General features: G+C 44.7%; 1 protein-coding gene across 1 annotated transcript; it reads left to right on the top strand.

The window, feature by feature from the left end:
- The first annotated feature begins 462 nt into the window (after window positions 1-462).
- Window positions 463-22,785, top strand: LIX1L (limb and CNS expressed 1 like). The gene is made up of 6 exons (XM_006096878.3): window positions 463-820; window positions 11,097-11,260; window positions 15,053-15,193; window positions 20,249-20,344; window positions 21,944-22,021; window positions 22,352-22,785. Exons 1-6 carry the CDS (start codon window positions 529-531, stop codon window positions 22,592-22,594), a joined length of 1,014 nt encoding a protein of 337 aa, XP_006096940.1. The 5' UTR covers window positions 463-528; the 3' UTR covers window positions 22,595-22,785.
- The last annotated feature ends 1,872 nt before the right edge of the window (window positions 22,786-24,657 follow it).

Below are 24,657 nucleotides of genomic sequence, written 5' to 3'. Positions count from 1 at the left end.
GCATCTTCCCTGCTTTTTCGCTCCTCCCTCAATGGCATGTGATCTTGGAAAAGTCACATCCATCACTTCTCTGAGCCAGTTTCCTCATCTACATCTACAAATGGCCTCGCAGTATCCCGCCACTCCGTCTACAGCTCTTCCCGGCCTTGCTTCCAGGCCAACGCCCCCACCCGAACCCCCACCCCCACCCCACCCCGCCCCCCAGGCCTGGCCCGGGGTCTGGGCGGCTTTTCAGTTCTCCCGCAGACGCCCCACGCTCAGCTGCTCTCCCAGAGAGGCCTTCGCCTTTTCCCTTTGCAATTGGGTGCTCAGAACCCCGCCTCCTCGATCATGTGCCAATGGCGGGGCCGGAGCCCGCCAGCTCCCGCCCCTCGCCGGAGATTGGCATAGGGTGGCTGGCCCCGCCCCCGCTTGACGGACGGCTGGGCCTGGCACCGCCCTCAGTCCCGGGCGCTCGCGGGCCGGGGTGTGGGGACCGTTAGCTCGCCAGGCTGGCAGGCTCGGGCCGCGGCTCCCCGGGCGGCAGGGATGGAGACGATGCGAGCGCAGCGTCTGCAGCCGGGAGTGGGCACCAACGGGAGGGGCACCCTGCGAGCGCTGCGCCCCGGAGTGACCGGGGCGGCGGCTGCCCCCGCCACACCCGCAGTGGGCTCCCCGCCGGCCCCCCCGCCCCCCGCACAGCCCCCGCCGCCCCTGCTCCTGTCCGGGGCCCCCGGGCTGCCCCTGCCCCCCGGCGCCGCGGGCAGCCCGGCGGTGCTGCGGGAGGCAGTGGAGGCCGTGGTGAGGAGCTTTGCCAAGCACACGCAGGGCTATGGCCGAGGTGAGTCTGCGGGTCTGGCCTCCTGCGGGACACCCTCTGCACGGGAGCCTCGCTCCCACAGCCCTCTGGATCGCCTTCCTGGCGCAGAGCCTCACATGCATTTCCTTTTGGGGAGTTTCCTTCTGCGCTGCACGCTCACACACACACACACACACACACACACTCATACACACCCCTCCCCTTCATTGAGTTACTACTATATTCTCAGGGACCCCCCCCCCCCCTTGTACAGAAAAAACCCTCTTTTCTTCCCAGCCTTTTCTCCTTGCGAAATGGAATTCCTTCTGTAGCGTAATGCCTTCCCATCTCTCTGCCTTCAAGGACGGGTCCCCATTGTGTGGGGTCCCATCCCTTATCTCAGAACCAAGACGTTTCTCACCCGTGGGCTCCCAGGCTTTCTTCTGTGGCCCCAGCCATTCCTGGGCTCCCTGTAAATTTACTCCGTCTCCCTGGCTTCTGAAATTCTTTTCTCATTGTCACTCTTAAATGTCCAGTGCAACTTTGGCATTTGCTGGGGAAATTCCGTGGTGCCTTCACAAGTTGCCTGTAGTAACTGTGCTCTTAAATCTGGGGCCATCCCATCGGGCTCACACCAGCTTTCTGGGACTTAGAACCTCGCTTTCTTGTCTTTTTTGGTCTGAAGCCTCTCAACTCCGGCCTATCTGTCTGGCTCTGTTTTCCTGGCTTTTGCCCAAGAACTCGGGATAAATCCTAGGCCTTGGCTCTTTCGATGTTAAATTCTGTGGACATGAGCCAGGCAGAAATCCAAGTTCCATTGGAAATCTTCATCTTAAAGATGCCTCATTTCTTCTAGGGCTGCTGAGAAGGGGAAGGGGACGGTTTTCTTTGTTGTTTTGGTCAGCCAGTGCAGAACTTCCTGAGTTTCAGCTCCAGACTGATAGTGTAACAAGGAATACATAGTGAGGGTGTGGGATACAGAATTTAGGTCTGGAATTTCTGAGACATCACTTCTCCCTGGCTGGTCAGCCCCTGTCAGACATGGAATGACTAAATCTGTAACTTTCTAGTTTAAAAATAACGCAGAGAAAGGTAGCAGGGCTTTCTCTACAGACAGTGATGAGGTTGTTTTTCTCCCTAAGAAAGTGTAATGAAAAGGGCACCTACAGGGTTTGGGGTCAGGCAGATCTGGATTAAATCCCAGGTTAAATCTCTTGCCACTATGTCTTTGGGGAAGTGACTTCACCTCGCTGAGTTTCCGTTTCCTCCAGGGCTAATTATGTGGATTAAATGAGATACTGCTCCTAACACATAATGGCACTTAAAAATGATGTGTATTATCTCAAAACGTATTGGTTCATATTTCCTTGGGAAGGACACATCTCATTTCCTCCCACTCTTAAATCCTGACCGTGTAGCCCGACCAGCTTGGCTCAGTGGTTGAGCACCAACCTGTGAACCAGGAGGTCATGGTTCAGTTCCGGTCAGCACATGCGCGGGTAGCAGTTTCTCTCATCACTGATGTTTCTATCTCTCTCCCTCTCCCTTCCTCTTTGAAATCAATAACAGTATATATTTTTTAAGAAAACGAAATCCTGACAGGGTATACTTAAAGATTCCTAGGAAAACATTTTTAAATCCACTTTGTTATATGTGCCTAATGATATTTACCATCAGTTTCCCTTTGTTCTTCAACATTTTGAATTTCTACCATGGGGCAGGCACTCTGCTAGGTGCTGGGAATACAAATGCATGTAATTCTGAAATTCATCAGGAGGGAATGGAGCTGTTCTTCTAGCTTAACGCCTACACGAAGCAGGCCCACGCGATGGAGCTGCCACCAGCTGTTGTCCTGCGGCTTCAGGTCTCTAAGATGAGACCAAGGGAGGGTCTGCCCCTGAGCACAGGAGCAGCCAGGCTCCCTCGCGCTCAATCTCGATCCTTCCTCTTGGAAACTTCCAGGCGTTTACTAACATTGTAGAGGGGTGCATCCTTTTGCTTGTCTGTGCTACCTGGGGAGCCTCTGATTTGGCTAAACTGAGTGTCCTGTGAAAACTTTTCCATTTCTTAGGAAGGGGGAGGGACCAAGGGGATGGGACTGACAAAGAGCAGTCAGGCAGGCTGCAGATGCTGCGGCAATCCGCGCTTCCAGCCTCCCGCCTCCCACCACACTCCTCATTATTTCTGAGTCTCTCATTTCCAGTCTGGGTGTCCAGCCAGTACTTGGGGAGAGTTTGGCAGATAGTTCAGCTTCAGGCAAGCAGAATCTCAGCCGGTTTGGCTCCGAAGTCCTTCACCACATGGAATCACTTACTCGGCTTCGATTAATAGGCAAAGCTGCCCTTGGCATGTACCCCCATACCCTTGTGACTGGTGGCATGGCATTTGGGGGCTGGCTCGATTCCCCTGAATAGAATTTACCTTGGTCTTTGCCCAGACCATTTCCTGACCGAATCAACCGAATCATCTTCAATTCACGTCCTTCATCTTCTGGCTGCTCCCAATCCACCTTTTCCAGTCATGGTCTTCAGCTTTATCTTCACTCGGGTAGGATCTCAGCACTTATACAAGACAAACCAAACTCTTCTGTTATTGCACCTGTTTGTCTATATCCCCCTCACCGCCAAATCCCTGCCCAAGATACCCACATAGCTCCACATGCTGTAGGATCTTTTCTTTTTTAATATATATTTTTTATTAATTTCAGAGAGGAAGGGAGAGGGAGAGAGATAGAAACATCAATGATGAGAGAGAATCATTGATCAGCTGCCTCCTGCACGCCCCTTACTGAGGATCGAGCCCACAACCCGGGCATGTGCCCTGGAGCAGAATCGAACCCGAGACCCTCCAGTCGATAGGCCGATGCTCTATCCACTGAACCAAACCAGCAAGGGCTGCTGTAGGATCTCAATTTGTAGTGCATAGGACTTAGAATCAGAGAACCTGGCCCTCTTAAATAGTGGCTGTGTGATCTTGGATAAATTATTTAATCTCTCTAGGCCTCATCTGTTCCAGTCATTCATCTAACAAATATTTATTGATCACTAACTAGATGCAGTGGTGAACAAGACAGATACTCAGTCCCTATCTTCATGGAGCTCAAAGTCCACTTTACAGAGCATGTGTGAGGATTAATGGTGAAATAAAGCAGATAGTACAACAGAGAAGTGGCTTTGGAGGCAAACAAACCTTGGTTCTAAATCCTGGTTTGGCCCCTGTGGCCTGATTTTCAGCTTGTTCACTTTTTATAAAATGGATATTACAATACTTGTCTTGATTAAATGAGGTAATGGCCCTGGCCGGGTAGCTCAGTAGGTTAGAGCATCGTCCTGATATGCTGAGGTTTCAAGTTTGATTCCTGGTGAATGTAAGGTGTGCAACACCTAGTACTCAATGAGTGGCTGCTGTTGTTATGCATTTGGAAGTGCTTTGAAGACTGTGCATATGACAGGTACGTTGGCATTACCATTTCCTTTGCCCCCCTTTTCCCACATGGAATACGTATAGTTTCCTTCTAATGTTTGACAGCTGGCAATCTCTAAACTGGCATGATTGACTGAATGACTTTCCTTGCTAGGCAACTTCTGCATTGCTCTCTTCAAACCTATTTTTAAAAAATTGTTGTTCTCCCTTTAGATCACGGTATGGTTACATGATTGAAATTTGGCCCAGCTTTCTACTAGGTTGAACAAGTGAATCTTGCGTGGTATTTTCTATTTAGTTGTTTCTTTTCCTCAGAGTCCAGACAGCTTCTTAGCCTATAAGTGACCATGGAGTTAAATTGATTGGTTGAATATTTCCAATTTTGGGAATGTTGGATTAGACCCTGTATCAGTTTTCTTGCTCTAACAAATTATCCCAAAATGGGTAGTTTAAAACAACAGAAATGTACTCCCTCACAGTTCTGGAGACCAGAAGTCCAAAATCAGTACCTGTGGGCCAACATCAAGGCGTCAGCAGGTCTGTGCCCCCTCCGGAGAGGCGCCAGTGGACCCTCTGTCTCTCTGTCTCTGCTAGCTGCTGGTGGCTGCCAGCATCCCCTGGCTTGTGACTGCATCACTCCCATCTCGGCCTCCAGGCTCTCACTGCCTTTTCCTCTCCTGTGCTTCATCAAATACCCTTCCCTAAGGACGTTTGTTGTCGTATTGAGAGCCCACCCAGATCATCTCCCCATCTTGAGATCGTTAACTTCATCACACCTACGAAGTCTTTGTCACACGCGGTAACCTGCACAGGCTGCCAGGATTAGGACGTGGACCTCGTGGCAGGGGCATCATTCAGCCGACCACAGCCCCCTCCCAGCGTCACTGTCACTGTGCAGTCCCTTCCTTCCAAAGAGTCTGTGCACTGTGGCCCATTCAGGGCAACCCTGCAGACGGAAATAGGAAACGGCAGGTCAAATACTGCTCACCAGCTTCCCTGTCTCCATAGCAACGTGAGTTCAGTCAGGCCAGCCTACTCCTGCCCTCCTTGATCAGGGAGCACCTTCTCACTCACCTTTCAATGTCATTATCTATTTATCCATGCTCCCCCCCCCACAGAATTGTATTTATTTTATGATATAAATTTTTTACGATTGTTTCCTGTGTTGTTTTAATGTTTTTACTCTGGTGGCTGTGCAATCTCAACCTCTCATTCCACTTAGACATTCACATAATATTTTATCTCCTAAAGCAAACCCAAAATTTCTCTTTTTTGTTGCTATTTCACACCATGGTACAAGTAATGAAATATTCCTGTGTCTTGGTCTTTCTCCTCCCTTTCAGCCCAGCATCCATCAGTGGCTTCCAAAAAGCAAGTGTAGCTGTCAGCTGGGCAGGTCTCCGTCATTGCTACCCCTTCCCCCCATCTCACTGTTCTTTAACCGTTCTTATGCAAACCATTATTTATATCCATGGTTACTCACTGAAAATCTTATAAAACTATGAGCAACACCCCCCCCCCCAACACACACACACATAAATACTGATATGTACACACACATAATTTTCCCATAGTTTTAGGGGGATTTTGAACCCCCATAAAGCTTAACCATGAACTGGGCCTTAGCCGCTGGGTTAAGAGTCCCAAATTGAAAAACACTGGCATCAGGATGTCTACATTCATGCCCCCAGCGCTGCCACCGCTGTGTGAGCTGGAGCCAGACACGTACCCGGCCTTAGCCTGAGTTGGACCCTTCAGCTCTAAAAATAAGTGAGCCTATGAGCATTTTCAAACGCAGATCACAGTTAATTGCTTTTTTTTCCTGAGCACTTGCCCAATTTCCCATTTCAGATTCCCATTTCTGAAACAAGGCTTTGAGTTATCATTGAAAAAATAGTCCTGTGCTCTGTGCCAAGAGGGGTTTAACTGGCTGGAAAATGGACACATGCTTTCTGACAGGACCTGCCCCATCCTGGCGCTCTCTTCTCCTTCCTTTATCCGCACTCTTCCCGCGGTTTGCATGTAAGGAGAGCTGTCCTGCAGCCCATTGTGTTAAATTGTCTCAAAGAGGGAACTGGGCCTGAAAAGATCTCAGTGGAGAGAACAAAGACGGCTAAGCGTTCTGGGCAGCAGTGACCTTTGAAGGGGCCCTGCCAAAACGCAGGGTGGGAATGAGTTTCCTTTCCATGCTGTCTTTCAATGGAAGAATGCGCATTCCGAAAGGCCGGTTAAATATGGGGAATTAGAAAAGAGCTGATGCTGGTGCACAGAGTGCTTGCTTCCGTTGTAGAGCCGGTGAGGTAACAGTTGCCATTGGCCACTAGATTGTTAACGCCTTGCTGGCAGGGAATGTATGTTGTTTATATTTGCATCCCTAATGCCTAAAATAGAGCGATGCACCTGTCACATGCTCAAGTGTTTGCTTAATGTGTGTGTGGCAGCCATGAAAATGTGCTCGTCGCACCCTGGCCGGCAGCTCAGTTTGTTTTAGCATCATCCTGCTCCACCAAGGTTGTGGGTTCAATCCCCGGTCAGGGCACATATAAGAATCCACCAATGAATGCATGAACAAATCAATCTCTCTCTCTCTCTCTCTCTCTCTCTCTCTCTCTCTCTCTCGTCAATAAAAATTTTTTAAAAAGAAAGAAAATTCGCTGTCCATGTCCCCTGCTGCAGGGAGCATAATTGACTGACAGCCTTACCCTGCTGTCCCTTCTAGGTCCATCACCACATTTGCACTGAGTCTACATATCCTGTAGACAATTCCCAGCCAGGGACTGAGCGCAGCAGGGGTACTAACTCAGGCGCGGCCTAGTGAGATGTGGGACTCCTTTGGCATGAAGACTTCCCACTGGCCTGGCCAAACCTTTCTTAGAACTGTGCTGCAATCTCTCATCTCCAAACCTCCTTCCTTCCCCCTCTCCTTCCACAGGTGTCAGACCTTCAGCATGGTCTAAATGTTCTCCCTTCTCTCCCTTCCTCCCCAGTAAATGTCCTGCATGACTATCCATCTTGCTGTCTTCTTGGCAGACCTAAACTAACACAATCCCATATAACAAAAGCCTAATAGGCTAAGTGTCTGTTCGACCATTCGACCAGTCACTATGATGTGCACTAACCACCAGGGGGCAGATGCTTCAACTGTTAGGTTAGCTTGCTGCTGGGGTCTGGCCGATCAGGACTGGGAAAGACGGGCTGGACACGGGCTGGAGCCCTCCTGCAGTCCCTCCCTGGCCCTGATCTTGCACTGGTGGGGTCCCTTGGCCTGGCCTGTGCCCTCTCGAAATCCGGAACCCCTTGGGGGATGTCGGAGAGCCGGTTTCAGCCTGATCCCTGCAGGCCAGGCCAAGGGGCCCCACCAGTGCACGAATCCGTACACCAGGCCTCTAGTATAAAAGAACCAGAGCCTTAACCGGTTTGGCTCATTGGATAGAGCAGGGGTGGGCAAACTTTTTGACTCAAGGGCCACAATGGGTTCTTAAACTGGACCGGAGGGCCGGAACAAAAGCATGGATGGAGTGTTTGTGTGAACTAATATAAATTCAAAGTAAACATCATTACATAAAAGGGTACGGTCTTTTTTTTTTTTTAGTTTTATTCATTTCAAACGGGCCGGACCCGGCCCGCGGGCCGTAGTTTGCCCACGGCTGGGATAGAGCATTGGCGTGTGGACTGAAGAGTCCTGGGTTTGATTCTGGTCAAGGGCATGTACCTTGGTTGCGGGCACATACCCAGTAGGGAGTGTGCAGGAGGCAGCTGATCGATGTTTCTAACTCTCTATCCCTCTCCCTTCCTCTCTGTAAAAAAATCAATAAAATATATATTTTTTAAAAATAACTAGAGGCCTGATGCACTAAAATTGTGCAAGAGTGGGCCTTCCTTCCCCTGGCTGCCGGCACCAGCTTCCCTCTGGCACCTGAGACCCGGGCTTCCCTTGTATCCCGGCTTCATCGGGAATGTCGTCCAGAAGGACGGCCAATCTAATTAGCATATTACGCTTTTATTATATAGGATTATTATATAGGATGAATGACAGATGATGTACCATAGAATTGTACCCTTGAGACTTATATAATTTTATTAAACAATGTTACCCCAATATATTCAATTTTTAAAAAAGGATGAACGAGTGCTTGTAACCGAGAGTGGAAAGTGGTCATGTTGCAAGATATTGGAGAATATTTATGATGGTTTATTATTATGAGGCGTTAGTTAAAGCCATTTAAAATGTTTGAACCCTAGAGTCAAAGTGATCCTTTCCAAAGGCAAACTGATCTCATCCCTCCTTCCATGTAAAACCCTCAGTGGCTTCCCAGTGCTCTTAGGATACTCCGTCATGGCCTCAAGATCCAACCTGGTCTGGTCCCTGCATCCTTTTGCAACCTCATCTTGCATTCTACTTCCCCTCACTCTCTCTTTTCTAGACACACTAGTCCCTTTATTCACCATATTCCCAGCTGCTACAGACCCTTTGTACATACCATTCCTTCTGTTCAGAGCACTAGTCTCTCACCTTTTTGCCTAGTGGATTCATATGCATATCTGAGCTTAAATATCTCCTCCTCAGGGTGACTTCTTAACTAGGTCAGATGTTCCTATAACATTTCTCACCATCTACCCCTCCTTTATAGCACATATCACACTGGCTATTTTAATATCTCTCTCCATCTTTAGACTGTAAGCTCCATAAGGAAAAGGAACAGTCTATGGTTTTACTCACTCTTATAGCCTAGCATCCAGCACAGAGTAGGTACTCAATACATATTTGTGGAATCATTGGGCCCAAGTATTGGGGGCTGAGGGCCACTGTTCTGGAATACAGTGTTGGGTCTGGAGTTTGATTTTACCCTAATTATAGCTAATAAGTTAGCGGGTTACTGTTTCATGGATGCTGGTAGAAGTCAAGAAGTTCTGGTTCAGAAACAAAGGGCTTTATTACTCAGAGCACAGCAGGTAGCATGAGCATCATGTTTGTTTGCACCAGTTCCCTTTGCCTCCCAAGTCTGACATTGAAGGCTTGTTCTTTGTCCCATAGAAAGATATTATCTCATCTGTCAAGGTTTCTTGCTGCAAACACAATCCTGAGAAATGGCCTAAGTACAGAGCAGACACAGCCTTGAAATCTTGCCATACCCAGCAAGATTGAAAGGAGATTGCAGCAGACCTGTGGAGGAATATCTCCCATTATACAGTTTCTCCAAAAATTATTTATGTCTAGAGAAAGCCTCAGAAGAGAAATTCATTTCCCTCTCTCTCTCTCTCTCTCTCTCTCTCTCTCTCTCTCTCTCATATATATATATACATATATAATATACTAGAGGCCTGGTGCATGGATTCGTGCACCAGTGGGGTCCCTCGGCCTGGCCTGCAGGGATCAGTGGACCTCCGCACCACCGCAGCCCGGCCTTATCCACCAGCTCAAGTTGGGCTCCAGCCCACTGTCCCCTTCTATCCCGCACAGCACAAAGTAGTGTGCAAAGTGGCAGGCGGATAGGGAGAAGCCCGAACCCGGGCTGGGCACCACATCGGCCCTGCTGCACCTGCTGTCTCTGCCAGGTGTGCAGGGGGAGTGTCTATGAGAGGTCTCTGCAGCTGCGCTCGCCAGCCTTCAGCCCAGCATCTAGTGCCCGTCTGTCAGCTGAGCAGCACTCCCGCTGTGGGAATGCACTGACCACCAGGGGGCAACTCCTGTGTTGAGCATCTGCCCCCTGGTGGTCAGTGCACATCATAGCTACCAGCCAGTCATCCAGTCATCTGGTTGTCCGGTCCTCCAGTTGCTTAGGCTTTTATATATATAAATTACATTTACATATATATTATACAAATTATATATACACTAGAGGACTGGTGCACGTGCACCAATGGGGTCCCTTGGTCTGGCCTGCGCCCTTAGCAATCTGGGATCCTTCGGGGGAAGTCAGAGAGCCGGTTTCAGCCCAATCCTCCTGGTGGTCAGTGTGCATCATAGCTACTGGCCGGTTGGCCGGTCAGCCGGTCGCTTAGGCTTTTATATATATATTTAGATAATATACACATAGTATTCCAGGAGGTAAAAGGAATCTGGCCATGGGTTTGCTTGCCAGAAGCATACGCTTGAGAATGGCTAATACGACCATATTTCCTTGAATGACAATATTATGTAATGGTTAAGAACATTGACTGCAACCAGGACTTCCTGGGTTTGAATTCTTGCTCTGCTGCTTTCTAGCTATTACATCCTTGGGCAAGTTATTTAACTTCTCTATGCCTCATTTCCCTCATCAGTGAAATCCTCCAGGTTGAGCGTCAATTATGAACCAGGAGGTCATCGTTCAATCCCGGTCAGGGCACATGCTCAGGTTGCAGGCCCGATCTCCAGCGGGGGGTGTGCAGGGGGCAACCGATCAATGATTCTCTCTCATCATTGATGTTTCTGTCTCTCCCTCTCCCTTCCTCTCTGAAATCAATTAAAAAAATATGTACATATTTTTTTAAAGTATCTGCCTCATAAGGTTGTGAAATGGGTGACACACAGTAAGTGTTCAGTAAATGTTAACACATTATTGTGGTGACTATTATTATTCTAGGGCAGCTGGCCAATTGTGGAATAATCTACTTGCACTTCATCAGGCAGTGATAATGGTCTGCTGACCTTGGAAATGCTGCCTTCAATGTTTAAGTTACTTTCCTTTGAACTACTCAGAATGTGAACCAGAAAGGTGGGGGAGGAGGGCAGGCATGCAAATGGACTTACTCACAGTCTAAGTTTATTAATTTTTAAGTGCTTTTAAATGGTGATAGGTAGAGACTTAGGAGGGTAGACTCTTAACATAGGTACAGGTTACAGACCCTCTATTCAAGCAGAGCACCACTTGGAATTGTTCTCTTGGCTGCACTATCTACTTCTCTTTTGTAGTGAACGTGGTGGAGGCGCTTCAGGAATTCTGGCAGATGAAGCAGTCCCGTGGGGCTGACCTGAAGAATGGCGCTCTCGTGGTTTATGAGATGGTTCCCTCCAACACCCCTCCCTATGTCTGCTACGTCACCCTGCCTGGGGGAAGTTGCTTTGGGAGTTTCCAGGTAAGAGTTGCAAAGCAGCAGTAGCAAAGGTAATTGCTTTGACTTTGGGTGGTGAGCACACAATGCACAATATACAGATCACGTATCATAGAAATGTGCACTTGAAACCTATATGACCCTCTTCACCCTAATCAATGTATTAGTCTACTCTCCTTAGCTCCCTACCTATTACCATTTAAAAGCATTTAAACATTTACTAACCCTAATAAATTTAATGAAAGAAAGAAGATAATTGCTTAGGTGCTAGTAATGGCTTTCTCGATCACTTTGGCCATTAAATCTCTGTTTGAAATCACATATTTGAAGACCTGAACCAATTCTGGGCAAATCATTCTGGTAAGCATCTCAGGCTCATCTGACCACAAAAGAACCTCATAGCATGCTTTTCTTTTTAGCCTGCAAAAATGCAAACCCACTTTGAATGTGAACAGTGATTAATAATGCCCTGATTCAGTATATCAGACTACCAGCACCTAACCCATGTTCTAATCTGGCTTTTCAAGTTCCGGCCATCTCTTTTTGAGAACATAGAATAATACTCCTTGCCCCAAGTTTGTTTTCATAGGCATTTACTAAGGAAAGCAATGTTTGGGTGGAAATGTTACTCAGCCAAAAGTTAGGATATTCACATTCTCATTCCCTTGACTGCCAGCAGGCAAGTCAGGTAACTTCTCTGGGCCTCAGTTTTCCCATCTGTCATATGAAGGAGAGAGGTTAGATTATTTCTGAAGTCTTTCTAGTACCGGTACTAGCATTCTACAATTATATGAAAGACCTGTAATATATGATGATGAAGAGTGGTTGCCATTATAGGGTGATGAGAAATTTGAATAGCGTAAATATTATCATCAAAGATGGATTCTTTTTTTAAATATATTTTTATTGATTTCAGAGAGAAAGGAAGAGGGAGAGAGAGATAGAAACATCAATGATGAGAGAATCATTGATCGGTTGCCTCCTGCAAGCCCCCCAGTGGGGATCGAGCCCGCAACCCGGGCATGCACCCTTGACCAGAATCGAACCCAGGACCTTTCAGTTCGCAGGCCGACGCTGTATCCACTGAGCCAAACCAGCTAGGGCAAATGGATTCTTTACATTACAGATAGGAAGGAAGCCCTCTGAAATGTTAACTTAGAGTCTGAATAGGAATTTAGAAAAGAGAATAGACACGTTTGTTCTGTTTTCCAGATGGTTTGTATAGCCCTTAGACAAAGTATAAGCCCTGCTGCGTGCTTCCAAACACCTTGAACTTCTCCTAACATATCATAATTGTTTCTCTCTCCTGGGGGATGACACTCCATGGAGGCAGAGATAGCGTCTGTCTTCTTCCTTGTTCAGTTTTTTAAATTAATTAATTGGATTTTATTGAATGGTTTTTGTGGTTTTGTTTTGTTTTGTTGTTTTTTAGAGAGAGCGAGGAAGGGAGGGAAGGAGAGAAAGACACAAAGACAGAGATAGTGATGTGAGAGGGAAACATCAATCGGCTGCCCCATGCACGCACCCTGACTGGGTATCGAACCTGCAACCTGGGTATGTGCCCCTACCGGGAACTGAACCCGCCACCTTTTGTGTTTTTGTTGTTGTTAATCCTTACCCGAGGATATTTTTTCATTGATTTTTTAGAGAGAGTGGAAAGGAGGGGGAGAGACAGAGAGAGAGAGAAACATGGATGTGAGAGAGAGACATTGTTTGGTTGCCTCCCGCGCGGGCCAGATCAAGCCTGCAACCGAGGTACATGCTCTTGACGGGAATTGAACCCAGGACCCTTCTGCCCGCGGGCTGACACTCTATCCACTGAGCCAAACCAGCTAGGGCCAACCCCGCCACCTTTTGGTGTATGGGATGGTGCTTCAACCAACTGAGCCATACTGGCCAGGCCCCTTGTTCAGTTTTAAATCCCTACCATGAAACTCAGCACTTAAGTAGGCACTTAAGCCCTACCCGGTTTGGCTCAGTGTATAGAGCGTTGGCCTGCGGACTGAAGCGTCCCAGGTTCGATTCTGGCCAAGGGCACATGCCCAGATTGTGGGCTCGATCCCAGTAGGGGGCGTGCAGGAGGCAGCCAATCCATGATTCTCCCTCATCATTGATGTTTCTGTCTCTCCCTCTCCCTTCCTCTCTGAAATCAATAAGGAAATATATTTTAAATAATAATAATAATAGGCACTTAATAAATCTGTTGCATGAATGAGTGCCATTACAGCTCAGTTCCTGCCCCAAATAGAAACGGCCCCCAGGGAGCTTCATTTAAAATGAGATGGCTAAATTTCCCCCTTAGAGCCTCAGCCATTTCAGAGAGATAAGTAAGTGCCCAGAATGACTAATGTCTATGCTTTCTCTTCTACAGAGTAAGATCTTCCCTTCCCTTCTCAGACCTCATTATATTGCTGAATAAGGACTTGATTATTTTATGGTGATGCCCAAAGCTGAACCATGGTAGTAATTTGATTTCTCTTATTTCCTGAAAGAGTAGGATTATCTATTGTGGCCCCTTTTGGATGATCTGTTTTATATTCACTTTGGCAGCTGAAATTTCTTCCATTGGTTCTTTTCATTGATGACCTCTCAGAAACAGCATTAGACAGTAGAGTGGACAGCAGGCTAGTAAATAGAAAAGTAGAAACAGAGAAATTGAAGAAGCAAGATTTAGGGTTAATGTACCAAGCTCCATATACCGTCTGAGAGAGACCTGTCAGCTAAAGGAAATTGGGAATTATTGATAATTAAGGATGGTTAAGTAGCAAACATATCCTGGGCTACTTTTAAAAATTGTAACATCACTTACCTCCTTTGCTCTAATCCTAATCATAAATGACAAAGGGGCCCAGCTGGGTGTGGCTCAGCAGTTGAGCATCGACCCAAGAACTGAGGTCACGGGTTTGATTCCTGGTCAGGGCACATGCCCAATCAATGATTCACTCTCATCATTTATGTTTCTATCTCCCTCTCCCTTCCTCTCTCAAATCAATAAAAATATATATTTTTAAAAATGACGAAGGGCACGGAGGCCTTTGAAGCAGCCAGTGAAGATGAATTATAAAGGAATACTCTGGTGCCTAGGGGTCTGAAGTTGAATGGTGAAATCAGACTGTCCCACGATACCTATGTTGGAGACAATGTAAAAATATGAATTTTTAATTTTTCTTGCTTTCATTAGGTCAGCCTTCCTTTCCCTAGACACCCCTCTTCTCCTTGTGTCCACGGGGGATAAAGAAGACTATAGATTCCTTCTTCAGACCTTGGGCTCTGCTCAGGGATAGCTCCTTGATTCATTACATTATTGGGGGAACTGCTCAAGCTAAAAGGGAAGGCCAAGAGTCCCAGATGAGACTAGCGTCCCCACTGCAGAAGCAGCCTAGACTCAGTCTGTTCCAATCTTGGGTTATCCAGAGGGATGAAAAAAGTCTTGCCCGTCCACAGAACAAGAGAACAAGACACAGATTTCTAACAGGCTGGCCAGAATCTGGCTTTTGAGCAATTAATTCTGTTGACAGTTTAAACAGGGCTATTTTTCATATCCAGTGATTATATGCTGACTTCAGCAGCCTTCCTCATTCTGCTTTCAATTTGGTATGAGCTATATAGCCATCTCCAGTTCTTTAATCAGTTCTTTAATAACTTCAGGATGTTGAATCAAAATTATGTTTCCAAATGCCCCCACCATTTACAATAAAAACGTTCAAGTGATTTATCCAGAGTGTCCAAGTGTCTTCTACCCCAAGTGTTTCCCTCCCATTGTGCCTTCTCTCCCATTGCGCACACATACACACATGCTCTCTCTCCCCTGCCTAGTTTTGCCCCACTAAAGCGGAGGCCCGGCGGAGCGCTGCGAAGATTGCACTAATGAACTCCGTGTTTAACGAACATCCTTCCCGAAGAATCACCGATGAGTTCATTGAGAAGAGTGTCTCTGAGGCCCTGGCATCTTTCAATGTAAGTTTCTTGGAGTTGGAAGGAAGGAGATGGGAGATGGGGGAACTGGCTGGTTGGGAAGTCTTACCTATCACTTGGAAACAGGGCATGGATTCTTGTTTTATTTCCTGTCTACATCTCTGTTCTGTTTTTTCTCTGTCAGTCTTTTATATGACACGCTCCATATGTCTCAGTCTCTATATGTGTGTTTGTCTTTGTTGCATTTCGTTTAATATTTGAAACATTTGTGTCTCTCTGATATCTAGAAACCTTTACTTCAAGATTTATGCAGTTTTTAGAGATTTTACAAAACAAAAGTTGAGCTAGAATTTTGTATTTCCCAGTTTGGGTTTTAGACCTTAGCTCCTTCTTCCTTCACTGTTCTTTCTTTTTATATGACTGTTTTTATTGTCACTTGTCTCCTGCCTCCATTATTTCATTCTATTAATAAAGAATATAAAGAATACTTTATAATACAGTGTCTTGGCTTTTTTCCTTTCTAGGAATGGGGAGGATAAGTTATTCTCTTTAAAAAGAACATTTGTTCTTTCAAATGACGATGGTGTTGTTGATGATGATGATGATGATGATGATGACTAACCATAGCTAGTCCTAATTATTTACTTTGTGCCAGCAATTGTTCTAGGAATTTATATGTATTACATCTCATTTGATCTTAAGAACAATCCTGTGATGTGTAAGTATTATTATTGCCCCTGTTTTACAGATGAAGAAACTAAAAACACAGGAGTGAAGTTTTGCCTAAAGTGATAGTGCTAGTAAGTGGTAGAGCCAAGGCTGAACCCAAGCCAACTTATAGACTTTTCTAGTTTAAGGTGCATCTTAGAAGTTAGCACTACCTTCTCCCTCCCTCCAAGTTCATTGACAGGCTGATAAAGTCAGGTCAATTTTCTGTTTTTTTCCTCTTTGCATTTAAGGTGTAATTACATATACTAAAATGCTTCAGTTATCTGTTTTGTGAAGTAGTGTTGAGCACTTCATTTATTAAATTTTTAAAAATATTTTTTCATTAATTTCAGAGAGGAAGAGAGAGAGAGAAACATCAGTGATGAGAGGAAATCATTGCTCGGCTGCCTCCTGCACGCCCCCTACTGGGGATCGAGCCCACAACCCACGCATGTGCCCTTGACCAGAATCAAACCCAGGACCCTTCAGTCCACAGGCCAAGGCTCTATACACTGAGCCAAACCAGCTAGGGCTGTGTTGAGCACTTGAAATCATAAGTTGGCTTCTCTTTGTTACCAAGGCTCCATCTATTCTTCTCCCATTACTCTTTACCCCAGTCAGCAATATCTGCGGGGAAGAAAAACATTTTTATATTAATCAAAGCCAATTAAAATTAAGAAAGTATGTTTTTCACTCATTACCAATGTACTATAAAACAAAACATTAATTTGGATTATAGAAAGAAGGTTTGTAACCAAGGGGCTCTGATTCTTGTTTTGAAATTATGATTCTACTAGCTATGTGATTTTGAGCAAATTACTTAATCTAAGTCTCAGTTTCCTCATCTGTAAAATAGGATAACAATTATGCCTATCACATGGGATTATTGGATAAAAGAGAATATATTCAAGCACTTAGCACATGTTATCTCTTTAGATGCCTTTGGATGCCAGTAATAGAAAATATCACTTCAAATTGACTTAAAGGAATAAGTAACAGAAGGAAATTTATTATCTAACATGACAGACAGGAAGTTCAGAGATAGAGCAGATTTCAGGTCTGGCTGATTCTGTGGATCAAGAATGTCATCATCTTGCCGAAACCGGTTTGGCTCAGTGGATAGAGCGTCGGCCTGCGGACTGAAAGGTCCCAGGTTCGATTCCGGTCAAGGGCATGTACCTGGGTTGCGGGCACATCCCCAGTAGGAGATGTGTAGGAGGCGGCTGGTCGATGTTTCTCTCTCATCGATGTTTCTAACTCTCTATCTCTCTCTCCCTTCCTCTCTGTAAAAAATCAATAAAATATATTAAAAAAAAAAAAAAAAAGAATGTCATCATCTGGCCCAAATTCTTTCCATCTCCACTCAGCCATCCTCTAGATCAGTGGTTCTCAACCTTCCTAATGCCGCGACCCTTTAATACAGTTCCTCATGTTGTGGTGACCCCCAATTTCATTGTTACAAATTGAACATAATTAAAGCATAGTGATTAATCACAAAAACAATATGAAATTATATATGTCGGATGGTCTTAAGCGACCCCTGTGAAAGAGTCGTTCGACCCCCAAAGGGGTCTCGACCCACAGGTTGAGAACCGCTGCTCTAGATGTTGGCTTTGTCCTTGGGCAGTCTCCCCTCAGGGTTCAAGATGGCCACGAAATTCCAGACCTTCAGACACAATTACATTCAGAGACAGAAAGAGACCTTTCCTACCCCTTACCAAGTATTCTGTGATTTAATGTTTATTGAATAAGTGGAGTTCAGTTCTAGCCATGTGAAGTGTATAAGTGTCACATGAGTTAGAACTTCCCAACTGGGAAGTACAGATATCATTATTGTCTAGGTGCCATATCATGGAGAATGTTGAAGGTACTGAGTAAGGTATCATATTGAACAATTATAGGCAAAAATGAAAATGGTTGCTTGCTTCAGAGCCCTAAATCCTAACAGTGAAGATTACCTGTTTCCTTCCTCCTTCTAGCTTTTCACTTCTAAATCCAAATTTTGTGATCTTTGCTTCACCACAAAGATTAGCTACATGTGGCATGATTGTTTCTCATGAGCCACAAAGCAATATGGGATGATCTTGAGTAGTTCTGACTTATTGATTGTAACACAATGAAAATAAATAATCGTAGTTTGCTAGCCCTTATGGCAGGGGTGGGCAAACTTTTTGACTCGAGGGCCACAATGGGTTCTTAAACTGGACCGGAGGGCCGGAACAAAAGCATGGATGGAGTGTTTGTGTGAACTAATATAAATTCAAAGTAAACATCATTACATAAAAGGGTACGGTCTTTTTTTTTTTTTTTTAGTTTTATTCATTTCAAACTGGCTGGATCCGGCCCGCGGGCCGTAGTTTGCCCACGGCTGCCTTATGGTGTTCTTACTAAGTGCATTATTTTTGGTGTGATGTAAATATAGTAAAACTCCATAATAAAGTGCCCCACAATAAACTGAATTTGGGTATAACTTGATTGGCTCCTGACCTCTACCCTGTTCCCTTCCTCAAAGAGAGCAGAATAAAAGCTCTTATGTTGAGAGGTGGGGTGTATGGTGTGGAACTGGCTAGAAAGAGCAAGCGACTTCTCAGGAAGCAGGAGGAGAAAGTTGGGTCCCTGTGTTCCCAGTAGTCTCCTTATTTTCCTAGATCAGATTGACAAAAAGATCACCAACAAACCAATACTCTTATTAGTCACCACCAATACCCTTATTTTGGAAGTTCCAGCCAGTCCCATGACCTGGAATTATCCTCAATAATATTTTTTTATTGATTTTTTTTTTTTTTTTTAGAGAGAGGAAGGAGGAAAGAGGAGGGGAGAGAGAAAAATCAATTTATTGTTCTACTTATTTATGCATTCATTGGTTGATTCTTTTTTTTTTAAATATATTTTATTGATTTTTTACAGAGAGGAAGGGCGAGGGATAGAGTTAGAAACATCGATCAGCTGCCTCCTGCATGCCCCCCACTGGGGATGTGCCCACAACCATGGTACATGCCCTTGACCGGAATCGAACCTGGGACCCTTCAATCTGCAGGCCGACGCTCTATCCACTGAGCCAAACCGGTTAGGGCCATTGGTTGATTCTTATATGTGCCCTGACTAGGGATTGAACCCGCAACCTTGGCGTATTGGGATGACACTCTAACCAACTGAGCTGCCCAGCCAGGGCTCACTAAATAATATTAAATTATCACCAAATAGCACCAAACCAGAGCAAATACCAGTGTGGATTTAGATTGTGTAACTGAACACCAGGTCCAGTACAATTATGCACCCACATTGTATATGATTGGAGTTTTAAACCAGATTTATTACTTTTTAAATGAAAAATGTTTTAACTTAATTAATTCTCAAAACTATCCTATAAGGTAGAGCTATGATTATTCCCATTTTACAGATGAGGAAACTGAGAAACAGAGGGTTAAATGACTTCACCAAGGCCACAAGACTATGAGGACCTTCAGTCCATGCTCTTAACTTCTATATTGTATTGTTTTTTTGCACACACTATGCTTACAGATAGGATAATGTATCTTAGTTCTAGCCCTGTAGCCTCATGTCACCAGTAGAAGACACATTAGGTAAATGTTCAGGAGGCCAAACTGCTACCCTACCCAGAATTTGCAATGCTTATGGCTCCTACTGTCTCCCTTTAAAATGCATTTACCCAGCCTGGCCAGCATGGCACAGTGGTTAAGCATCGACCTATGAACCAGGAGGTCACAGTTCAATTCCTGGTAAGGGCACATCCCCCACTTGTGGGCTCTGCCACCCTTAGGGGGTGTGCAAGAGGCAGCTGATTAATGATTCTCTCTCATCATTGATATTTCTATCTCTATCTCTCTCTCTCTCTCTCCCTTCTGCTCTGAAATCAATTTTTAAAAAGTATATTTAAAAATAAAATGCATTTTCCCAATTGCTCTCTAGTCTAGTCCAATCCCACATGCTGAACTCACTGTTATTTTGGCTAAATCAGGGCTCTTCTCTGTGTCTCAGTGTTCTCCCTTGCAAAATAAGGAAGATCAGATTGACCTTTCCTGTCACCTGAGTTAAAATGTGTGATAACTTTGGAGTCCTCTGGGGTGATGACCAGCAGAATAGCCACTAGCCCCATATAGTTAATGAACACTTAAAATCTGGCTCCTATGACTTGAGATGTACTGTAAGCATGAGACACCAGATTCTGAAAACTTAATACAAGAAAAAGAAAAATATTTCATTAATAATTTTATACTAATTGCAGTTGAAATAATATTTTGCATATATTAGGTTAAATAAAATATGCTATTAAAATTGATATATTTTATACTAATTATGTTTCTATCAGACAGTACTGTGTGAGGGGATAATTCTAATTGAAAATCTTCATCTATTCCTCTGTTACAGGGCAACAGGGAGGAAGCTGACAACCCAAATACTGGGATTGGTGCCTTCCGATTCATGTTGGAATCCAACAAGGGCAAGTCAATGTTGGAATTCCAGGTACTCTTCAATCTACTTCCCTGGCTCTAATTGCATGTGTGTGTGCGTGTGTGTGCCTCCTACTAATCCCTAACACATTGATACTCAACTGGGAAGGAAGGGAGAGGCATGGAAACATGGAACAGACTGATAAATCTCAAAGGGAAGGGAGGGGGGTGGAGGAAAGAGATTAACTAAAGAACTTATTTGCATATATGCATTACCTATGGACACAAACAATAGGGTGGTGAAAGCCTGGGGCAGGGCTGGAACTGGGTGGAGGAGGGCAATGGGGGGAAAAATGGGGACGTCTGTAATACTCAATCACATATAATAAAGAGCTAATGAGACCAAACAGCAGAACAACTGTCCAGATGACCTTCCAGATGATCTTCCGGATGAAGCTGGGGCTGGGAGGGCAAATCCCTTGTACGAATTTCGTGAATTGGGCCTCTAGTAATAATAATAAATTTTAAAAAGGAACACATAGCAGATGATAAACGTTCTCTTTCCTTCATGCAATATTTTGGAAGATCCTATCATAAACTGATAATTAAAATTAAAATTAAGGTGCTTTGTTGAAGAACTCTGTATATAGTACTTTTCCTTTAATACTCAAAGCATTTACTGATCAGAAGTCAATATATAATTAGATCATTCAAATCAACAGTTTCAATATGAGTTCTAACCTACAAATAAATGATAAAGTGCTCTAAAAATATTTTTTGAAACACTGCTTTTATTTTATTTTTTATCTTTTATTTAGAGAAAATGAAAGAGAAGGGGAGAGACAGAGAGATGTGAGAGAGATACATTGACTGGTTGCCTCCCACACTTGACCCAACCATGACCTAGAATCAAACCGGCAACTGAGGTACATGCCCTTGACCGAAATCCAACCTGGGGCCTTTCAGTTCAAGGGCTGACACTCTATCCACTGAGCCAAACCAGCTAGGGCTTTATTGATCTTTAGAGAGAGAGAAAAAAAACATCTATGTAAGAGAGAAACATTGACTGTTTGCCTCTCATAGACACCCTGACCAGGGATCAAACCTGCAACTTGGGTAATGTGCCCTGACCTGGACTTGAACCAGCAACCTTTTGGTGCATATGACATTGCCCAACCAACTGAGCCACAGAGGCCGGGGCTAAAATATTTTTCAAAGTATAAATCCTTTCTTCCCCCGAAGGCATATGATAGTTGGTCTAAGACAGTGGTTCTCAACCTTCCTAATGCCTCGACCCTTTAATACAGTTCCTCATGTTGTGGTGACCCCCAACCATAAAATTACTTTCGTTGCTACTTCATAACTGTAATTTTGCTACTGTTATGAATCGTAATGTAAATATCTGATATGCAGGATGTATTTTCATTGTTACAAATTGAACATAATTAAAGCATAGTGATTAATCACAAAAACAATATGTAATTATATATGTTTTGCGATGGTCTTAGGTGACCCCTGTGAAAGGGTCGTTCGACCCCCAAAGGGGTCTCGACCCACAGGTTGAGAACCGCTGGTCTAAGAGATGCTTCCGCAAATACTTGTTGTGAAGGGTTACCCATGTCATTCTGATGCCACCTCCCAGTATTAAATCACTTCATGTTTTCTTCCCCAGGAGCTAATGACAGTTTTTCAGCTGCTGCACTGGAACGGCAGCCTTAAGGCCATGAGGGAACGACAGTGCTCTCGGCAGGTAAGGATCCAATGGGAGAGGGGAGCCGGGCAGAGGGACTGTTTTGAGACGGCTGTTGTGTTAAAAATGATCAGGCTTCCGGACACCAGGCTGTGAGTATTGAAAGCCTCACTTAAAGTGCCCTCTTCGCTCCTATTATCTTTCCTGTTTAAATCTTAGCTGTGATTCTTTTGCTTCCCCCACAAGGACATGTCTCTGAACTATCTTCTTCAAGGGTTTAAGTGCTGACCTCACTTAGGACTCCAAGGCTGAGTTCCTAGTCCCAGTTGGGTCAGTGTGGTATGTGCCTTTACCTTGCCAGTGACCTTCACATTTCCTTCCCCTCTCTAGGAAGTGTTGGCTCACTATTCACACCGGGCCCTGGATGATGACATTCGTCACCAAATGGCACTGGACTGGGTGAGCCGGGAGCAGAGTGTGCCAGGGGCGCTGTCTAGAGAGCTGGCCTCCACTGAGCGGGAGCTGGACGAAGCCCGGCTGGCAGGCAAGGAGCTGCGCTTCCACAAGGAGAAGAAAGACATCCTCATGCTGGCTGCTGGGCAGCTGGGCAACATGCACTCTTCCAACTGCTAGGCCCCCACCCACGTAGCTCCCATCCTCTCCAGGCCCTTTTTAATATGTCCTTTCTAAGATTTCCTATGATTTCTGTACATACTTGCCCAATTTTATACTTTAAAAATATACATATGCATATATATACATACATATGTATGTATAAATTCTGCACCTGGATCCCTTTTTGCTAAGAGACCTCTTTTCTTCTAGTTTTTTGATGGACTTTCATTTGAAACATCTCCACTCCACTTAAGAGCAGGCTGCCTTTGGAGCTTTGCTGGCTTTGACACTCCCAGAAATTCTGTGTAGTCATTTCAGTAGCACAAGATTAACTGTTCATGTCTCCTTCTTTTACAATAACAGGGAGCTTGAGTAGGACTCTGTCCCCCCGCCCCATGCCTGCTTTCTCTTAGACTCAAAGAGGTTATGAATATGAAGCCTTCAGCTTTGGTTTATCTTGAGCTGGGCCTACTCGGTACCAAGTTGTTCCTCCAGTAATGACATCCCCTAACCTACACCACGCCTCTTCACCACCACCTTACTCCCTCTCTGACTCCAGTTGGTACGAGGTAGGAACTGGAGATCTGGCTTCTCATTTTTAAAGTCATTCCTGAGAAAGTGCCGAGGAACGAGAGAGGAATTATAAACACAATTCACAAGGGTTTGTCACCTATGGCTTCTGGGCCATCCATTTCTGGATGTAGTCTACTTTACAGAAGGAATCAGGTTGAAGTTGCTTATCTTTCAATATTCCCTTTCACTCCTGCTCCCCGGCCCCCCTCGCTTAGTTAAGCCCCATATTTAACCTTCCTGCCTGCAGAGATTGGTAGAAGGCAAAACATGTTTCCCTCCTCACTCTCCTGCCATCATTTTGCTCTTTGGAAAGATTATCTGTCCTATTTGATGAGGGCCAAGTTCCTCTCACTGCCACAAAGTTGCTGCTGTCTACTACCTTAGATGTTCATACCTTAGATTCAGAATTGTTTTGTTTTCTTTCCTCTTTCTCCACATTGATTATTAGAGCATGAATTGATCAGGTAAATTAGATGACACTTTAGCATTATGGCACTTCCTAAATGGAATGTTGGGAGACTGCAGGAAGGGAAAGAGAATCAATGATCAGCTATTTGCGCTTTTAATACTGTTCTCTTCCCCACCACTCTCTTGGGTGGAATAGGAGAGGAATGATCTGGAGTACAGGTAGAACACTCACCTTTGGGAGAATTTTGTGTAGATCTCTCTAAGATATATTCCCCCCTTGTTTCTGTAGTCTCCTTTATACAATATTATAGCTCAGTGCACTTTCTAAACTGAGCTTGGGAAGTTTAATGTTTCTACAATTTGACTTTCCACTCAATGATTATACACTTTGCTTTCAGAAATAGGTTAGGAAACAGGCCACAAATATTCTCTTTTGGATCAGATAGGGACAAGATGAAAGCGAGCTTTCTCTCTTTTGAAACCATTTATGGGATCAAAGGTATGGTATCGAGCAACACATGTACCAATGCTTGAAAGGGACTTCCTTGAATTCTCCAAGCCCCTTCTCTGTATTCCATGAAATACATGTAGGGTTGGTGCAGACACTCCTGTGTTCAGCAACAGGTGTGTATTCAGTTTTTACTGATATTTATAATCCAGAAATCATAAACCTTCATTTCTACGCTCCTTTCTCTGGGAAGTGTTAAGGGGTGTGAGTTGTGGGAAGAACTTATCTTTGCACCTCCTGGATTTACTATTTTTCGCTAATACCAACCAGTAAGATCCCGAAGAACTTGAGAAAAATTGTTCCCTGATCTGTACACTTTTGGTGTTAAAGATTTTACTTACCTTTTTAGTACTTTCTATGTATTTTATATGTATAATTTTATACAATTAAAATAGTTTTTTGTCTAGTGTGCCAGATTGACTCTTCAAGACTTTTGTATCAGAGGAGTTATAAAATGACCCTTTCTTTTACATATATGAAAACATAATTTTTATTGGTATTTTTGGGGTGGTAGAGATAAGATTGTACTGCTGGGGGGAAGCATCCTGCCTCCCCTTCTCCAGACATTTGAGAAGCCTGGATTTTGTTCTTA

This window comes from Myotis lucifugus, unplaced genomic scaffold (genome assembly GCF_000147115.1).
Source record: "Myotis lucifugus unplaced genomic scaffold, Myoluc2.0 scaffold_190, whole genome shotgun sequence".
Classification (NCBI taxonomy): Eukaryota; Metazoa; Chordata; class Mammalia; order Chiroptera; family Vespertilionidae; genus Myotis; species Myotis lucifugus.
This window is presented reverse-complemented; position numbering and strand designations above follow the sequence as displayed.

Coding starts and splice junctions, on each gene's coding strand:
- LIX1L (XM_006096878.3), top strand. CDS start 529: ATGGAGACGATGCGAGCGCAGCGTCTGCAGCCGGGAGTGGGCACCAAC. Junction 15,194..20,248: donor AGGCCCTGGCATCTTTCAAT/GTAAGTTTCTTG, acceptor CCTCTGTTACAG/GGCAACAGGGAGGAAGCTGA. Junction 22,022..22,351: donor AACGACAGTGCTCTCGGCAG/GTAAGGATCCAA, acceptor TCCCCTCTCTAG/GAAGTGTTGGCTCACTATTC.